At 39.2% G+C, this 16,404-nt stretch overlaps 1 protein-coding gene across 3 annotated transcripts in view; it reads left to right on the forward strand.

The window, feature by feature from the left end:
* CDCA2 (cell division cycle associated 2) overlaps positions 1-16,404 on the forward strand; it is a 54,098-nt gene that overhangs the window by 29,358 nt on the left and 8,336 nt on the right. For 2 of the 3 annotated variants that reach the window (XM_062213111.1, XM_062213113.1), the window contains exons 12-13: positions 213-298; positions 943-1,080. In XM_062213111.1, the coding sequence (XP_062069095.1) occupies positions 213-298; positions 943-1,080 (224 nt within the window). The remainder of the gene's footprint in view (positions 1-212; positions 299-942; positions 1,081-16,404) is intronic. The other variant, XM_062213112.1, reaches the window with a different exon arrangement.

Consider the following 16,404-nt stretch of genomic DNA (forward strand, 5'->3'; position numbering starts at 1 on the left):
GAGAGTGGTGAAAGTTTCTGAGAGTTCAGTAAAGGTAAAAGTTTCCAAAAAAAACTGGATCTAAAACTTAGTCCTCTTGGTAATTATTTATGTTTAGATATGTTATTAAAAGAAAATTGGATATCCAAAAGACTGTCTAATGGTTCCCAAAGGTGATGCATGTTGTAATTTTGTGTTAGCCACCCTGAATTTACTTGTGTCTTGCTTATCAGGCACTGATACCTTTAGTTCTTCAAATAACCATGAGAAAATATCCTCCTGTAAAGTTAGACCAACACGGACTTCTAATAGAAGAAAGGTGAGTGTTTGTATTTAACACAACACATTTGATTTTAAATCTTTTAAAACATTTTTCCAGTTTTATGCCCAAATGATAATGGGTAAAATGTTTGATCAGTGTCATTAAAAACTAATTTGTTTAGTTTTTGACTTGATTTTAATTCTGTTAGAAGAAAAATTTAGTAAAACAAGATATGTTAATGTGGAAGGTAATCTGAAAAATTTGTTTGGAAAATGTATAATTTTATAAAGTTCATTGAAGTGAAAGTAGATTAGATCAGGATGTAATTAACAGGTAGTGTTTAGCTGATACAACTGGATGAAAAATTCAGAATTCAAACTTAGACCATCTAACATTACAGTTTTTCCCCCAATAATCCCAGTATAATTGATATATATATATGTGTGTGTGTGTGTATATATATATATATATATATATATATGCATGCTTCTGGATCTATGTTTGATACATCAAAAATTCATAAATTACCATTTTTGCTACTTGAAATTTGATTAAGATGCTTTTAATGAAAATCATGAATTATAAAACAATTGGATGTAAAATAGGGGAAGCATTGTGGAAAGAAAAACAAAAGTGAGAGTTACACGTTCAAATATTGCTATTTGTGCCCTATAGTATCCTTACATTAACTTCTTTTATAGCAGTTGATCAGTTTTGCAGAAGAGAATGTTTGCAACTTACTTAATACAGAAACTCAACCTTGTAAAGAAAAGAAAATTAATAGGAGGAAGTCTCAGGAAACCAAATATACAAGCAGAGCCCTTCCTAAAAAGAGCCGGGTAAGTGTATGTAAAGATATATAAAGGGTAGAAGTGCTGCATTTCTTGGTCATATGATTAGGAAAATACGGGACCAAAACTTTTTCCAGTGGACCAAGATTGTTAAAATCATCTTTTCCTAAAATGCAATGGGCCATAAAAGTTTGTATGCACACTCTCTATAGCTGAGGGACATTTTTGCCTCTACTTCATCTTTTTGTTGTATACTGCCAGCACAATAAATACTGGGCACTAATATAAAATTCATTCACTTTTTTTATTTTTTATTTTTTATTTATTTATTTATTTTTTTGGCGGGCAGAGTGGACAGTGAGAGAGAGAGAAAGGTCTTCCTTTACCATTGGTTCACTCTCCAATGGCCACTGCGGCCAGTGTACCGCGCTGATCTGAAGCCAGGAGCCAGGTGCTTCTCCTGGTCTCCCATGCGGGTGCAGGGCCCAAGGACTTGGGCGATCCTCCACTGCCTTCCCGGGCCACAGCAGAGAGCTGGCTTGGAAGAGGAGCAACCGGGACAGAATCCAGCACCCCAACCGGAACTAGAACCTGGGGTGCCAGCGCCACAGGCGGAGGATTAGCCTAGTGAGCCGCGGTGCCAGCCCTTATTTTTTATTTTAACATCTCTATTGAGAATCCTGATTATTTTTGCCCTTAAAATTTTTTTAATGGGCAGTAAATGAAGTAGAATAATTACCAAATCACATAAGTTAACTTTTGGTTAAAGTTTGTGATCCTGGAAACAACACACTATGGGTTGATGCAAATTTTTGCCCAGATGTTTTCATTAGTCCTTGCGCATGTGACTGAGTATGGTACATCAACCCATTTTTACATAGTCCATGTTTGGCAGGCTTCAGTCTTGTTCTTGAGTAAAAGAGATACTCTGGCAAAGATTGATCTATTACTCAGTTTGGTGGCATTTGACAGTTCTCCTAGGGCAGGCTGAATCCAGTGCAATTTGTCCTACACATGTTGGTCAAATTTTTCCTGCTCTTAGCAACAATGACAGAATACAAGTAACTGCAGGTTAGAGTAATACATATTCTGTTAAAGACACTATACATTGAATGAGACCTTATTCTGCCCCTTGTACTTTTAGTTCCTACAGAGTGTGCAGCTTTGTTATCTCCTGCATTATAGTGGAAACCCTGAACCTACCATCTCCTTGAACTCTCCTTTTCTACCACCCATGAGGGCTACACATTGCCTGCATGGGCACTGGCTTGTTAGAGATGAGTGTACCATCCATTCATCTGTTACTTGTTGGACTTCTCTTCCAGTCACAGGATCATTCACCATATTTAAGAAAAGCTAGGAACTAGCTCTCAGTCTCAACACTCATAACCACTGCAGCCTCTGGTAGCCATGTGGTTATCCAGTCTAGCACCTTCACTCCATTTATTGCCTTCTGTCCTGCCATCATCTTGACTCCACTTTTCTTTTTTTTTTTTTTTTAAAAAGGTTTATTTATTTATTTGACAGGCAGAGTTACAGAGAGGCAGAGAGAGAAAGAGGTCTTCATCCTCTGGTTCACTCCCCAGATTGGCCCTAATGGATGGAGCTGCGCTGATCAGGAGCCAGGAGCTTCTTCTGGGTCTCCCACGTGGGTGCAGGGGCCCAAGGACTTTGGGCCATCTTCTACTGCTTTCCCACGCTTTAGCATTCAGAGCAGCCAAGACTCAAACTGGCACCCGTATGGGATGCTGGCACTGCAGCAGCGGCTTGCCGCACTACACCACAGTACCAGCCCTAATTCCGCTTTTCTGAAGTCGCCCCTTGCTCCTCTGCCAAGCCTACACCTTGTCACCTAACACCTTCCCACTTCCAAGCATACACATTTATATCATTCATTCTCTGACCTCAACTTCCTTGCCATCCTATTTTCTCTTTCCCTTACTTACCATATCCTATCCTACTAATAATCATCTCCTCCTTTCAACTCATAAGCTCTCAGATGCTTATTACTCTCAGAATTCCCTCTTCGCCTTGAACTGAGTGAACTAGTTTCAATAGCTGTTGTCAGGAATCTCTTTTGTTCTCTTTTTACTTCGCTTTATCCATCGACCAGATTTACAACTCTGGATTAAGTATTCCCTCTCTCGTTTAGCATTGACATTGGAGAGACTCACACAGGTTGGGAGTAATACTAGTGAATATATTTTTATTTCAAATTTTGTTCTGAAGTCTAGTCTCATTCTTTGTTGCTAGTTTGCCACTTCACTTTAGTTATTTTTCAAGATATTTAGTAACTTAGTTTATAGAATCCAATGCAAACTTACCAGCCCTGTTCTCATTTTTGACATAATTAAACTCTATTTTACAATCTCTGTGAAAGGTTTATTTTCTTCTATCCATTCTTAAATATTTGTGTTACCTGGAATTCTGCTCTTTACCCTTGTAAGTTGTTTGTTTTCTGGGAGATATTACATGCAGCATGGTTAATGACCAAATTTGAATGCCAAATTTTCCTAATCTTTAAATATATGTTCAACTATCCTTTAGACTTTTCTTCTTAAATCACCCCATAAAAACTTTAAAATTAATATTTATTTATTTGAAAATCAGTGTTAAACAGAGAGAGGAGAGGTGGGGGGGCGGTCTTCCATCCACTGGTTCACCCCCCACTTGGCTACGATGGCCGGAGCTGTGCCTATTCAAAGTCAGGAGCCAGGGGCTTCTTCCAGGTCTCTCACGCAGGTGCAGGGGCCCAAAGACTTGGGCCATCTTCTACTGCTTTCCCAGACCGTAGCAGAGAGCTGGATCGAAAGAGGAGTAGCCGAGACTAGAACCGGCGCCCATATGGGATGCTGGCACTGCAGGCGGCAGCTTTACCCTCTACACCACAGCGCTAGCCCCATAAAATTATTTTAAAACTTATCAATTTCGCTGCCTCATAAACAGACCCCCTCAAAACGTCTCATAAACTTAATTCTTCCCCCAATCCCAAAATAAAAACAAAATGCCTATTTTCTTGGTTTAATTCTTTCTTACTGTCACCACTCTGGAGAAAATCTTTTTCAATATTCCTAAATTCTAACATATGCATACAAGTTATTCATCCGAAATTGATTCCTTTATATATACACTTTAAAAAATTTGCTACGGGGCTGGCATTGCACTGCAGCAGGTTAACCTGCTGCCTGCAACACCAGCATCTGATATGAACACTGGTTTGAGTCTTGACTGTTCCACTTCTGATCCAACTCCCTGCTAATGTGCCTGGGAAAACAGTGGAAAATAACCCAAGTGCTTGGGCCTCTGGTACCCATGTAGGAATCCTAATGGAATACAGGTTCCTGGCTTCATCTTGTCCCAGCCTTTGCCCTTGTGGCTGTTTGGAGAGTAAATAAGTGGATGGAAAATCAGTCTCTATAGGGGTGTGTGTGTGTTCTCTATAGCTCTGCCTTTCAATGAAATAAATCTAATAGAAAAGTCACTGTCGTAAATAATGCACACCTATTTATACAAAATCAGTTGCCAGAAAGTCAGTAAGGATTGAACATTAAGTTGCTCCAACCCCACCCAGAATCTTGCTGAAATAATACAGTTTATGTATTATGAAATAATGCAATGTATTCTAAGCAGTAGACTTAGAATAGCAGTGAGAATAGGAAGGGAATGAGGAAGGGTATTATGCAATAGATGACAGCCTTCAGGGAATTTCTAGAAGGCAAAGCAGGTGGTAGCATGTTGACAGATAAAAGTGATGAATAGGTTTACAACTCAGAATGTGCTAGGAGGTAGCTAGAGGGTAGCCTGCATCCAGCTGGTCAATGGGAATACCAGGAGGCTTTGGGCCCAGCACTAACAGTTACCACGGGTGGTGAGAGTGAGAAGTGGTACTGAGAAGCAGATCGTTGAAGTCCTGTGTATGAAACGGTTTACAACAGTTGGCATACTGCCCTCTTCTTGTCCCTGGTATTCAGAATAGATGTTGTCATCCAAGATAAAGCCTTAATTCTGGTATTTACAAAGTCCCACAACTTGACAGCCTGCCCTGTCCTGTCTCATACAGTGTTTCTAGGCAGACTTTCCCTGCAGGAAAGAGACTGAGATAGAAAGCAGCATAGTCTTTAACCAATCTTTTCTTACATAATAATCTGAAAAGACCAATATTGAGTTTAAAAAAAAAAAAAAACCCAAGTATTAATGACTTAAAAACTAAGAGGGGCTGGCGCTATGGCGTAGAGGGTAAAGCAGCTGCCTGCAGTGCCAGCATCCCATATGGGTGCCTATTCTAGTCCCGGCTGCTCCTCTTGCGATCCAGCTCTCTGCTATGGCCTGGGAAAGAAGTAGAAGATGGCCCAAGTCCTTGGGCCCCTGCACTCGCGTGGGAGACCCAGAAGAAGCTCCTGGCTCCTGACTTCGGATCGGCGCAGCTCCTGCTGTGCGTCCAATTGGGGAATGAACCAGAGGATAAGAGACTCTCTCCCTCCGCTTCTCTCCCTCCCTCTCTCTCTTCCTCCCTCCCTCTCTCTCTGCCTCTCTGTAATTCGACTTTCAAATAAGTAAACAAATCTTAAAAAAAAAAAAAAAACTAAGAAGAGGATGTTACAAAAAAAGATACAGAAAAGAAATATTTGGAAAATGGAGCATTCAGTAGTTGGAGTAGAAAATAAAGTTTAGAAAAACCTTCAAGAAGGTAGAGAAAAAGATTGACTGACAATAAAAGACTTCATATGAGTCCAGAAAAGAGAAAACAGAGTGCAACAAATTATTCAAAATAAAAGTGTTTTCCCAGAACTGAAGAAAGGAACCATCAAGTTAAGAGAGCCCTCTGAGTGGCTTGGTACAATGAAAAAAGGCCATTAAATATGTCAGCATTCAACTAAATGAAAGGATAATGAGAAAAGTGGAGTTTTCCTTTAATGAAACAAGAATCGCAGAGGCACCAAGTTCAGCAGTAACCTGACATTCAATAGGACATAAAAGCTTAAAAGGCATCCCATATGGGTGCCGGTTCTAGTCCCGGCTCAACAGTCTATACCCTACCAAACATTCAAGTAAATATGAAGGAAAGAACTCAATTATTTTCCCCTCTCTGGATAGTACAGAGATTATCAAAATTAAGAAGCAAACTTGAGAATTCAGGACTTAATATATCTAATAATACAGGAGAACAAGTCAAGAAAACTTACTGGTTATCATTGTTCAGCCTGCCCAGCAGAGCAACCAGTCCACATTTGGGCAGGAGGAAAAAATGTGCCAGAGGAAAGGTGGTAGATATGTCACCTAAGGAGAAAAAAGGAATCCTGTCAAGTAAATGTCTTTAGAAGTTTTTGGGGCCGGCGCCTCGGCTCAACAGGCTAATCCTCCACCTTACGGCGCTGGCATACCGGGTTCTAGTCCCAGTCGGGGCACTGGATTCTGTCCCGGTTGCCCCTCTTCCAGGCCAGCTCTCTGCTGTGGCCAGGGAGTGCAGTGGAGGATGGCCCAAGTGCTTGGGCCCTGCACCCCATGGGAGACCAGGAGAAGCACCTGGCTCCTGCCATCGGATCAGCGCTGTGCGCCGGCTGCAGCGCGCCAGCCGCGGCGGCCATTGGAGAGTGAACCAATGGCAAAAAGGAAGACCTTTCTCTCTGTCTCTCTCTCACTGTCCACTCTGCCTGTCAAAAAAAAAAAAAAAAAGAAGTTTTTGAATACTAAGCAAACTTTAGTTAGTATGATTCCCAGTAGTAATAGAGTATGAGACAGGCATATTGTACAGTACTAGGAACCATCTCCTGTAGGAAAAGGAAAGAAATTATGAAAAGTACTTACAGTTGTAATGTGAAATGTGATTTGTTTTCCACTAAAGACAAAGCTTTAACAACTTGGGTTTTGTATAACACAGTGTAAATAGTAATCTTCTAATAAAGGAAACTAGCTAATAGCAGAATTAGACTACAAAAGTTGCAGGCAAGGTTACTACTGCAAACAATATGGTGGGTAGAGTATAAGCTCAAGCCAGGCTACCTGGGTTCTAACTCCTGACTTCACTTTTTGCAATGGAATGAAAGTTGGGCAAGATTCTTGACTTCTCCGTTTCTTTGTAAAATGACAGTGGTAATAGGGCTTTGGTTAGAAGCTTGTTGTGAATATGAATTAAAGCATGTATGAACAACTCTTCTATCAGTGTTTGACCATCGTACACATTGTGACTTTTATCATAATTATCGTACAAATTAAGTATTCAAGAAATATTTTAACATTTGTTAAAAATATAAGTTCAAAGTTAACTAGTAGAATAACCAGAACTAACATGAATATGAAAGAAGGTTTAGTTTAAATGAGCAATACTCTTTGGTAGCAAGGATATCTAGAATTACTAAATTATTAGATTCCTTGAGAGAATTCCTTGTAACTTAGATATAGAGAGTATTTCCAAAATATGACTTAAAAAAACAGGATAAAGATTGATAAATTAATTTACCAAATCACATATATCATGCGTGGGAGGAAAAAAACCATCTTAACAAAATTTGGAAATTTTGTTGGAAAAAGTACTTACAACTCATGTCAAACCTAGGGGATTAATATCTTCAGTACTTAAAGAGCTTCTAAATTACTGAGAAACAATAAAGAACTATAGAGCAGTCTTTATGAGAGACCAACTATTTCACAAATAAATGAAAATGACCCTTGAATACATGAAAAGAATATTCAGACTTACTCTTTGGGATACCAAAAACTTACTTACAAAAATATGAAAAGGAATATGTACAAAATTATTTACTACAACACTCATTATAATGCAAAAGATTAAAAACTGCCCATGAGTGTGAGGCTTGTTGATTCAACTATGGTGTGTCTATAGAGTTATGATGCAACTGTAGAATGTAGCAAAGAAGCTTCTGCATTCTGCTGTAGAGAGATGCCAGGATATACTTATCTTTACGTGAAAGAAGCAAATCATGAAATGATGTGTAAATAGCTGGTAATCCACTGATTATAAGCCAGATTGTGTCTCCCTGCACCCGCATTTATATGTTGAAGTCCTAACTCTAATATCTCAAAAATGTGACCAGAATGGGATACAGTCTTTTCAAAATTTTAATTTAAGGTATACATATTTAATGTATTTGATATAAACAGATTTAGGAACATGGTTATACTTGCCACCGTCTCCTCCCTCTTGCTTACATTTCTACCCTTCTTATTCTCACTCTTAATTTTTATAATAATCTACTTTGTTTACTTTATATTCATAATATTAACCTTATATTAAGTAAAGAGTTCAACAAATAGTCAAAAGAAAAAAACATACTATTCCTCAACAGTAGAGCTAAGAGCTGTAAACAGTCATCAAATCTCAAAATGTCAGTTCCACTATCACATTATATTTTTGGTACTCCATTAGTTACAGATCAGGGAAAACGTATGGCATTTGTCTTTTGGGAACTGGCTTATTTTACTAAGTATAATGGTTTCCAGTTGCATCCAGGATTCATTCTTTTTTATGGCTGAGTAGTATTCCACAGTGTATACATACCATAATTTCTTTATTCAGTCATATGTTGATAGACATCTGGGCTGATTCCATATCTTAGCTATTGTGATTTGAGCTACAATAAACACAGGTGTATAGATACTGTTTTATATGCTGATTTCATTTCCTTTGGGTAAATCCCAGGAGTGAGACTTCTTTTCAGCTTTCTGAGGTATCCATACTGTCTTCCACAATGGCTGTACTAGTCCTTGAGATGCATTGATTGCTCACTTATTTGGTGTCTTTCTAAATTTCTTAATGTAGGCACCATTTGCTATAATCTTCCCTCTGAATGCTGATTTAGCTGTATCTCATATGTTTTGATATGCCGTATTGTCATCTTCATTTGTTTCCAGAAATCTTTTATTTTTCCTTTTGATTTCTACTATTTCTGCTATGATCCACTATTCATTCAGGAGCATGTTGTCTGCTCTCCATGTGTTTGCATGTGTTCTTGAGTGTTTGATTTACAGCTTCATTCCATTGTGGTCAGAAAAGATACATGGTATGATTTTGATATTTTTGAATTTGCTGAGACTTGCTTTATGGCCTAGCACATAGTTTATCATAGAGAAAGTTCCACATAATGGTGAGAAGAATATGTATTCTGGAAATGTGGGGCGAAAAGTTCTGTAGATATCAGATCCATTTGGTTCATAGTGTAGATTAGCTCTGTTGTTTCTTTGTTGACTTTCTCTCTAGTTTATCCATCCATTTATGAAAGTGGGGTGTTGAAGTCCCCTATTACTATTGTATTGGAGTCTGTGTCTCCCTTTAGATCCATTAACATTTATTTGGAATAGGCAGGCAGCCGCTAATTGGGTGCATATGCATTTATTATAGTCACATCTTGCTGTTGAATTGATCCCTTAATTATTACGTAGTGGTCTTTGTCTCTTTTAACAGTTTTTATGTTAAAGCCTATTTTATCTGATATTAGGATGGCTACAATAGCTTTTTTGCTTTCCATTAGCATGGAATATCTTTCTCCATCTTTTAACTTCCCGTCTGCAGGTGTCTTTGGTGAGGTGCGTTTTTTGTAGGCAGCAAATAGATGGGTCTTGTTTTTTAATCCATTCAACCAGATTGTATCTTTTATTTGAAGAATTTAGGGCCATTGACTTTTTTTTAGAAGACTTATTTATTTGAGAGAGTTACACAGAGAAGGAGAGGCAGAGAGAGAGGTCTTTATTTTTTTTTTTTTTTAAGATTTATTTATGTATTTGAAGTCAGAGTTATACAGAGAGAGGAGGAGAGGCAGAGAAAGAGAGGTGTTCCATCCCTAGTTGACCACAGTGGCCGGAGCTGTGCCAATCCAAAGCCAGGAACTTCCTTGGTCTCCCACACGTGTGCAGGGGCCCAAGGACTTGGACCATCTTCCACTGCTTTCCCAGGCCATAGCAGAGAGCTGGATTGGAGAGCTGGAGCAGCCGGGACTCAAACCGGTGCCCATGTGGGATGATGGCTCTGCAAGTGGCAGCTTTACCTGCTACGCCACAGCGCTGGCCCTGAGAGAGGTCTTCCATCCAATGGTTCACTCCCAATTGGCTGCAACAGCCAGAGCTGTGCTGATCCAAAGCCAGGAGCCAGGAGCTTCTTCCAGGTCTCCCACAGAGGTGCAGGGGCCCAAGAACTTGGGCCATCTTCTATTGCTTTCCCAGGCCACAGCAGAGAGCTGGATGGGAAGTGGAGCAGCCAGACTCAAACCAGCATATGGGATGCTTGGTGCTAGAAGCTGCAGCTTCACCCTCTGTGCCACAGCGCCAGCCCCTAGGCCATTTACTTTCAAGGTTACTATTGATAAGTGACAACTTGGCCCTTCCATTTTCCTGTAAATATTCTTGTTGTTTGCTTTTGGGTTCCATTGTACTTTTACTGGGAGATTTTCTCCCTTCACATCCTTTCATAATGATGACTATCTTTGTTTCTGTGTTTAGCACATTTGCAAGGTTATACAAGTGGTGGAAAATTCAATTTCTGTTATGGAAAGTTTTTGTTTCAGCTTCATTCATAAGTGAGAGCCGTGCAGGGTACAGTATTCTTGGATGGCAGTTTTCTGTTAAGACTTGTAATATCCCTCTTCATTCTCTCCTAGCCTGTAGGATTTTTGATGAGAAGTCAGCTGTGAGTCTAATTGGGGATCCTCTGAAAGTATTCTGGCATTTCTCTAATACATACTTTCAAATTTTTTCTTTATGTTTTACTGTGGAGAGTTTGACTACAGTGTATTGTGGTAAAGGTCCTTTCTGGTCAAGTCTATTAGGAGTTGTATGTGCTTCCTTTACTTGGATGTCCCTGTCTTTCTCCAAATGAGGGAAGTTTTCAGTAATTATTTCACTGAATAGGCCTACTAATCCATTCTCTTTCCATATGTTCAGGAACTCCTAAGACCTGTATTTTGGGTCGTTGATAGTATCCTATAAATCTCCAACACTGTTTTTAATTTTTCTAATTTTTTCGTTTTTGGTTTGAGAAATTTCCAAAGATTCATCTTCTAGCTCAGATATTCTTTCTTCTGCCTCATCAAGTCTGTAGTTAAGGCTTTCCAGTGTATTTTTAATTGACATATTATGTTGGGGTGGGCATTTGGGACACTTGGATCCATATCTGAATGCCTGGGTTTAGGTCCTGCCTCCACTGCAATTCTGGCATCTGACTAAGTCATACCTTGGATGGCAGCAAATGATGCCAAATGCCTGGGTCCTTGCCTTCCATTTGGGAAGCTCAGATTGAGTCAGGCTCCTATCTTTAACTTGTCCCTGTCCTGGCCATTGTAGGCATTGGTGGAGTGAAGCAATGGATAGAAGGTCTGTCTCTGTTGCCCTACCTTTCCAATAATTAAAAAATAAATATTTAAACTACATAGTCTGATGTTTTATTAAGGTAAACTAAGAAATTAAATGTAATATCATTTGTCTTGAGAAAGTAGGGAACATAAAAAAAATGATGTATCTTACACACATATTAAAGCATTTTAATGTTTTTTTTTTTTTTTGACAGAGTGGATAGTGAGAGAGAGAGACAGAGAGAAAGGTCTTCCTTTGCCGTTGGTTCACCCTCCAATGGCAGCCGCGGTAGCGCGCTGCGGCCGGCGCACCGCGCTGTTCCGATGGCAGGAGCCAGGTGCTTCTCCTGGTCTCCCATGGGGTGCAGGGCCCAAGGACTTGGGCCATCCTCCACTGCACTCCCTAGCCACAGCAGAGAGCTGGCCTGGAAGAGGGGCAACCGGGACAGAATCGGTGCCCCGACCGGGACTAGAACCCAGTGTGCCGGCGCCGCAAGGCAGAGGATTAGCCTAGTGAGCCGCGGCGCCGGCCAGCATTTTAATGTTTTTAAAGTGAAGGAATAAGCCAACGACAAATAAAAATTGGTTATATGTAGAAAGAAGAGGCAGAGGAAGCCATGAAAGCTAGACTTTCTTACATATGTACAGCTCTTCAGGTTTTTTTTTTTTTTTTTAAGATTTTATTTATTTATTTGAGATGTAGCATTACAGACAGAGAGAGAGAGAGAGACAGAAAGGTCTTCCGTCCACTGGTTCACTCCCCAAGTGGCCACAATGGTCGGAGCTGAGCTTATACAAAGCTAGGAGCCAGGAGCTTCTTCTGGGTCTTCCATGCCAGTGCAGGGGCCCAAGCACTTGGGCCATCTTCCACTGTTTTCCTATAGCAGAGAGCTGGATCTGAAGAGGAGCAGCCAGGATTTAAATGGGAGCCCATATGGGATTCTGGCACTGTAGGTGGAGGCTTAGTGTGCTATGCCACAGCGCAAGCCTCAGCTTTTTTGTTTTCACTTTGGAATGACTGAAACAAAATTAAAAGTAGGAAAAAGGAAACATTACCTAAAAACTGAAAGCAAAATGAAGCAAATCTTACTCTATTTGATAGCTTAACATCACTAGGATTGTTTCAAACCTAGAAATCAATATGTTGTAGTGGGATGAATCTTGACAAAAAAACTGCAAAGACATCATAAACAGTATGAAACATTCAAATTAGAATTTCATTTAGAATAAGGCAAAAGCAGTTTTTTACTACCATAATAATTAAGGCTTTTCACTGCCAGGCAAAATATTAAATTTTAAATCTACATTTAAAAAATTGTAAGACTGAATTTAAATTGGAAATAGCTGTATGAACCCATGTTATTTTATATTTAAGAGAATTTTTCTGCTCTGTTTATTGATAAGACCTAGAATTAATGAGTATGTTTGGTCCTAAGATCGGCATTGCTGTTTTTGCATTAAAAGGGATCAAGGCCCCTTGGTGAAATGGCTACTTTGAGATTTGGAACAGCAGATGTATAAAGGAAGCCTGGTTCTGTACCACAGGACTAGGAAGGAAGCTAAATTACTGGGGTCATGGTTAAGGACCCAAAGCCATTTTGATGGAGCTTCCACTGACGAAAGATGAGACAGTTTTACTATGGGAAATAATGTTTGCAATGCATTGAAACACAGACATGAAATAGAAAGTAACACCTAAGTTCATAATAATTTTTAGAAGTAAAAAAGACTGTAGCATGTGTTTAGCCTAATTGTTAAGATGCCTGTGTCCCACATCTGATTACAGGTCCTAACTCTGGCTCCAGACTCCAGCATCCTGCAGATGCTGTTAAGTTGCAGTGATAGAGTGCCTGCCACTCACACAGGAGACCTGGATTAAGTTCTCAGTTTCACCCTAACCCAGCCCCAACTGTTACAGGCATCTGGAGAGTGAATCAGTGGGAGGTAGCTCTCTCTGCCTTTGTCTCTTTATCCCTACCTCTCAAAGGTTTTAAGAGTGATGGCCACATTAGAAGCTTGCTAGGATTGGTTCATTTTTCTGAAAATTGGAAAATAAAGTTTGAGCACTATTTCAGGTAAACAGTTGCTAAGAGGAAAGTTCTTTTAAAAGAAGTATCAGCCAGGCCGGCGCCGTGGCTTAACAGGCTAATCCTCCGCCTTGCGGTGCCGGCACACCAGGTTCTAGTCCCAGTTGTGGCGCCGGATTCTATCCCGGTTGCCCCTCTTCCAGGCCAGCTCTCTGCTATGGCCCGGGAAGGCAGTGGAGGATGGCCCAAGTCCTTGGGCCCTGCACCTGCATGGGAGACCAGGAGAAGCACCTGGCTCCTGGCTTCGGATCAGCGAGATGCGCCGGCCACAGCGGCCATTGGAGGATGAACCGACGGCAAAAAGGAAGACCTTTCTCTCTGTCTCTCTCTCACTATCCACTCTGCCTGTCCAAAAAAAAAAAAAAAAGAAGTATCAGCTAATAAAAAGAAATATCCTTCAAAGCTTCTAAAACATTTGATAAAAGATTAATGGGACAGCAAACACAACAGAACAGAGTGAAGAGACAGCAAACCATACATGTGATAAAGGGTTAATATTCAAAATAGGTAAGGGACTCAGACAAATCAGTAGCAAGAAAACAGTTAACCCAGTTTTAAAAAGAAAAAGGACCTCAATAGACATTTCTCAAAAGAAGACATACAAATGGATAGTGAATGTATGTAAAAATATCCCAAGAAACCACTATGAGCTATCACCTCACAACTGTTAGAATGGTTCATATAAACAGACAAAAACTAGTACTTGGAAGGATATAGTGAAAAAAGAGCTCTTGTACCAAAAAGGGGGAATATAAATTAATGCAGCCATTATGGGAAGGGTTGAAGGTTCTTCAAAAAATTAAAAATAGAACTACCATGTGATCCTGCTTCCCTCCAAACAAAATGAAATCAATATGCCAAAGAGACATCTACACTTTGATGCTTTTTGTAGCTCTATTCACAGTACTCAGATTACCTAGGTTTCCACTGATGGATGAATGGTTAAATAAATGTGTATATACACTGTGAAATACTATTCAGCCATAAAGAAGGAGAAAATACTATTTTTTGTGACAGCGTGGATGAACCTTGATATTCTAAGTGAAATTGACCTGGCACAGAAAGATAAATACTGCATGATCTCAATGTGGAATCTAAAAAAGTCAATGTCATAGATGCAGAGAGTAGAATTTTGTGGTGCCAGGGGCTGGCAGGTTGTGGGGGAGATGTTGGTTAAGAGAACAAGGTTTCAGTTAGTTTGAGTAAATTCTGGAACTCTATTGAGCAAAATGTGACTAAAAGGATGTATTCTCACCGCAAAAAAATGCTAAGTATGTGAAATGATAGACGTGTTGATTAGCTCGATTGAAACATTGCAGTTTATACATCTATTGCAGTATCACACTGTATACCATAAAACATGTAATTTTGTCATTTATACAAATTTTGCAAGTTACTTTAATTTGTCAAAGCGGAATCTAATCAAACTACTAGATGTAGTTTAGTTTTTAGGATGTACAGGAGATAGAGGAACACAGAGATAATGATGATAGTTGAGATAGATGCCTCAGTTTATTCATCGAGTGGATTTCAAGAGGAAAAGAGGAGCATCCATAGAATAAGAAACAAGATACTGCTTTATCTTGGAATATGTGGAGATCTTACTGGGGTTCTAAGCTGAAGTATTGTAGAGGCATTTAGTGGCCAGCCAGTTGGAGAAATTTGGACATATGAGGGAAAATTGCTGTCATTATGATGTTTTTGTGTTTTGAGATCATATGTTCTTGTAAGAAATAATATAGAGAATCCCATGTCCCCTTCACCCAGTTTCCCCTAGTGGTGACTTGCAAAACTATAGTCAACTTAAAAAATATTTCCATTGCCTCAAAGCTCTCCTGTTACCTTTCTTAGGCTACATATACTTCCCACCCCTAATGCTTCCTCACCTCCTGGCAACCACGCATCTCTTCCATTTCTATAAGTTTGTCATTTTGAGAATGTTGTAAAAGTGGAGGCATATACTATAACTTTTGGGACTGTTTTCACTCAGCGTAATTCTTTCAAGATTTATCCAGTTTGTTAAGTGTACTAGTTTCTCTTTATTGTTAACTCATAATTGTACAGTTTTAATCAGAAAAATAAAAAGCCTTATCTTTTAGAGAGTGTAGGATTTTCATATGGGATATCTAGGATTTGCCTTAAAATAATTTGGGGTAAATAGATTATAAATGATTTGTGATTTATACATGTTAATAATTGTTTGAATTGGTTGATGAGTACATGGAATTCAGTATAGTATTCTGTCTACTTTTTGAGTGTGTAAAATTTTCCCTTTAAGAAAGTTAAAAAATAGAGCTGTGTAAGCCCCTTGTTAACTGAGATGGAGCTAACCAGTAAATATATACCAGGTAGTATATAAGGAGGGAAGTAGGTACTGTGTCATAACCTTCCCTGAAAAATGGAATTTGTTGGCATACACATGAAGTATTTTTAAAGTAACTTTAAAGCTGTTCTCTCTCAAAGGAATTTAAGTAAGTCTGAATTATTTGAATAAAAGATGAACATTTTTTCATGACTTGATGAGAAATAGCAGTGATTCTGGAGTAAATGGCATCACTTTGAGGGCAGTACCTTAAATTGTCCTTTGTCTGCTCCAAGTCATAAAGCAGTCTAACCATTTCTGGGCTGTGTGTCTTTGTTACTCTATAAGTACACATGAATGTTGGAGGGAGAAACCTCATTTAAACCATAGCATCTACAATAATATTAGCACTACGTTGTATTAAGAGCTAGATATTAATTAGCTGAACTTAACTATTTTATAATATATACATTTATCACAACACCATTTTGTATTCCATAAAAATACATAGTTTTTTCTACTAACAACGTTCCTTTTTTTCTCCCTACCACTTCTCAAAGTAATAGGAATAACATACTGTTCGTACTGTGGGTCAGTTGGTTAATTCATTTTATACTCATCACAGCTTTATGCGAAATGTGCTGTTGTGATTTTGCAAGCAGGCGATTGAGGTTCAAAGAATTGA

This window comes from Lepus europaeus, chromosome 16 (assembly GCF_033115175.1).
Source record: "Lepus europaeus isolate LE1 chromosome 16, mLepTim1.pri, whole genome shotgun sequence".
Taxonomy (NCBI): Eukaryota; Metazoa; Chordata; class Mammalia; order Lagomorpha; family Leporidae; genus Lepus; species Lepus europaeus.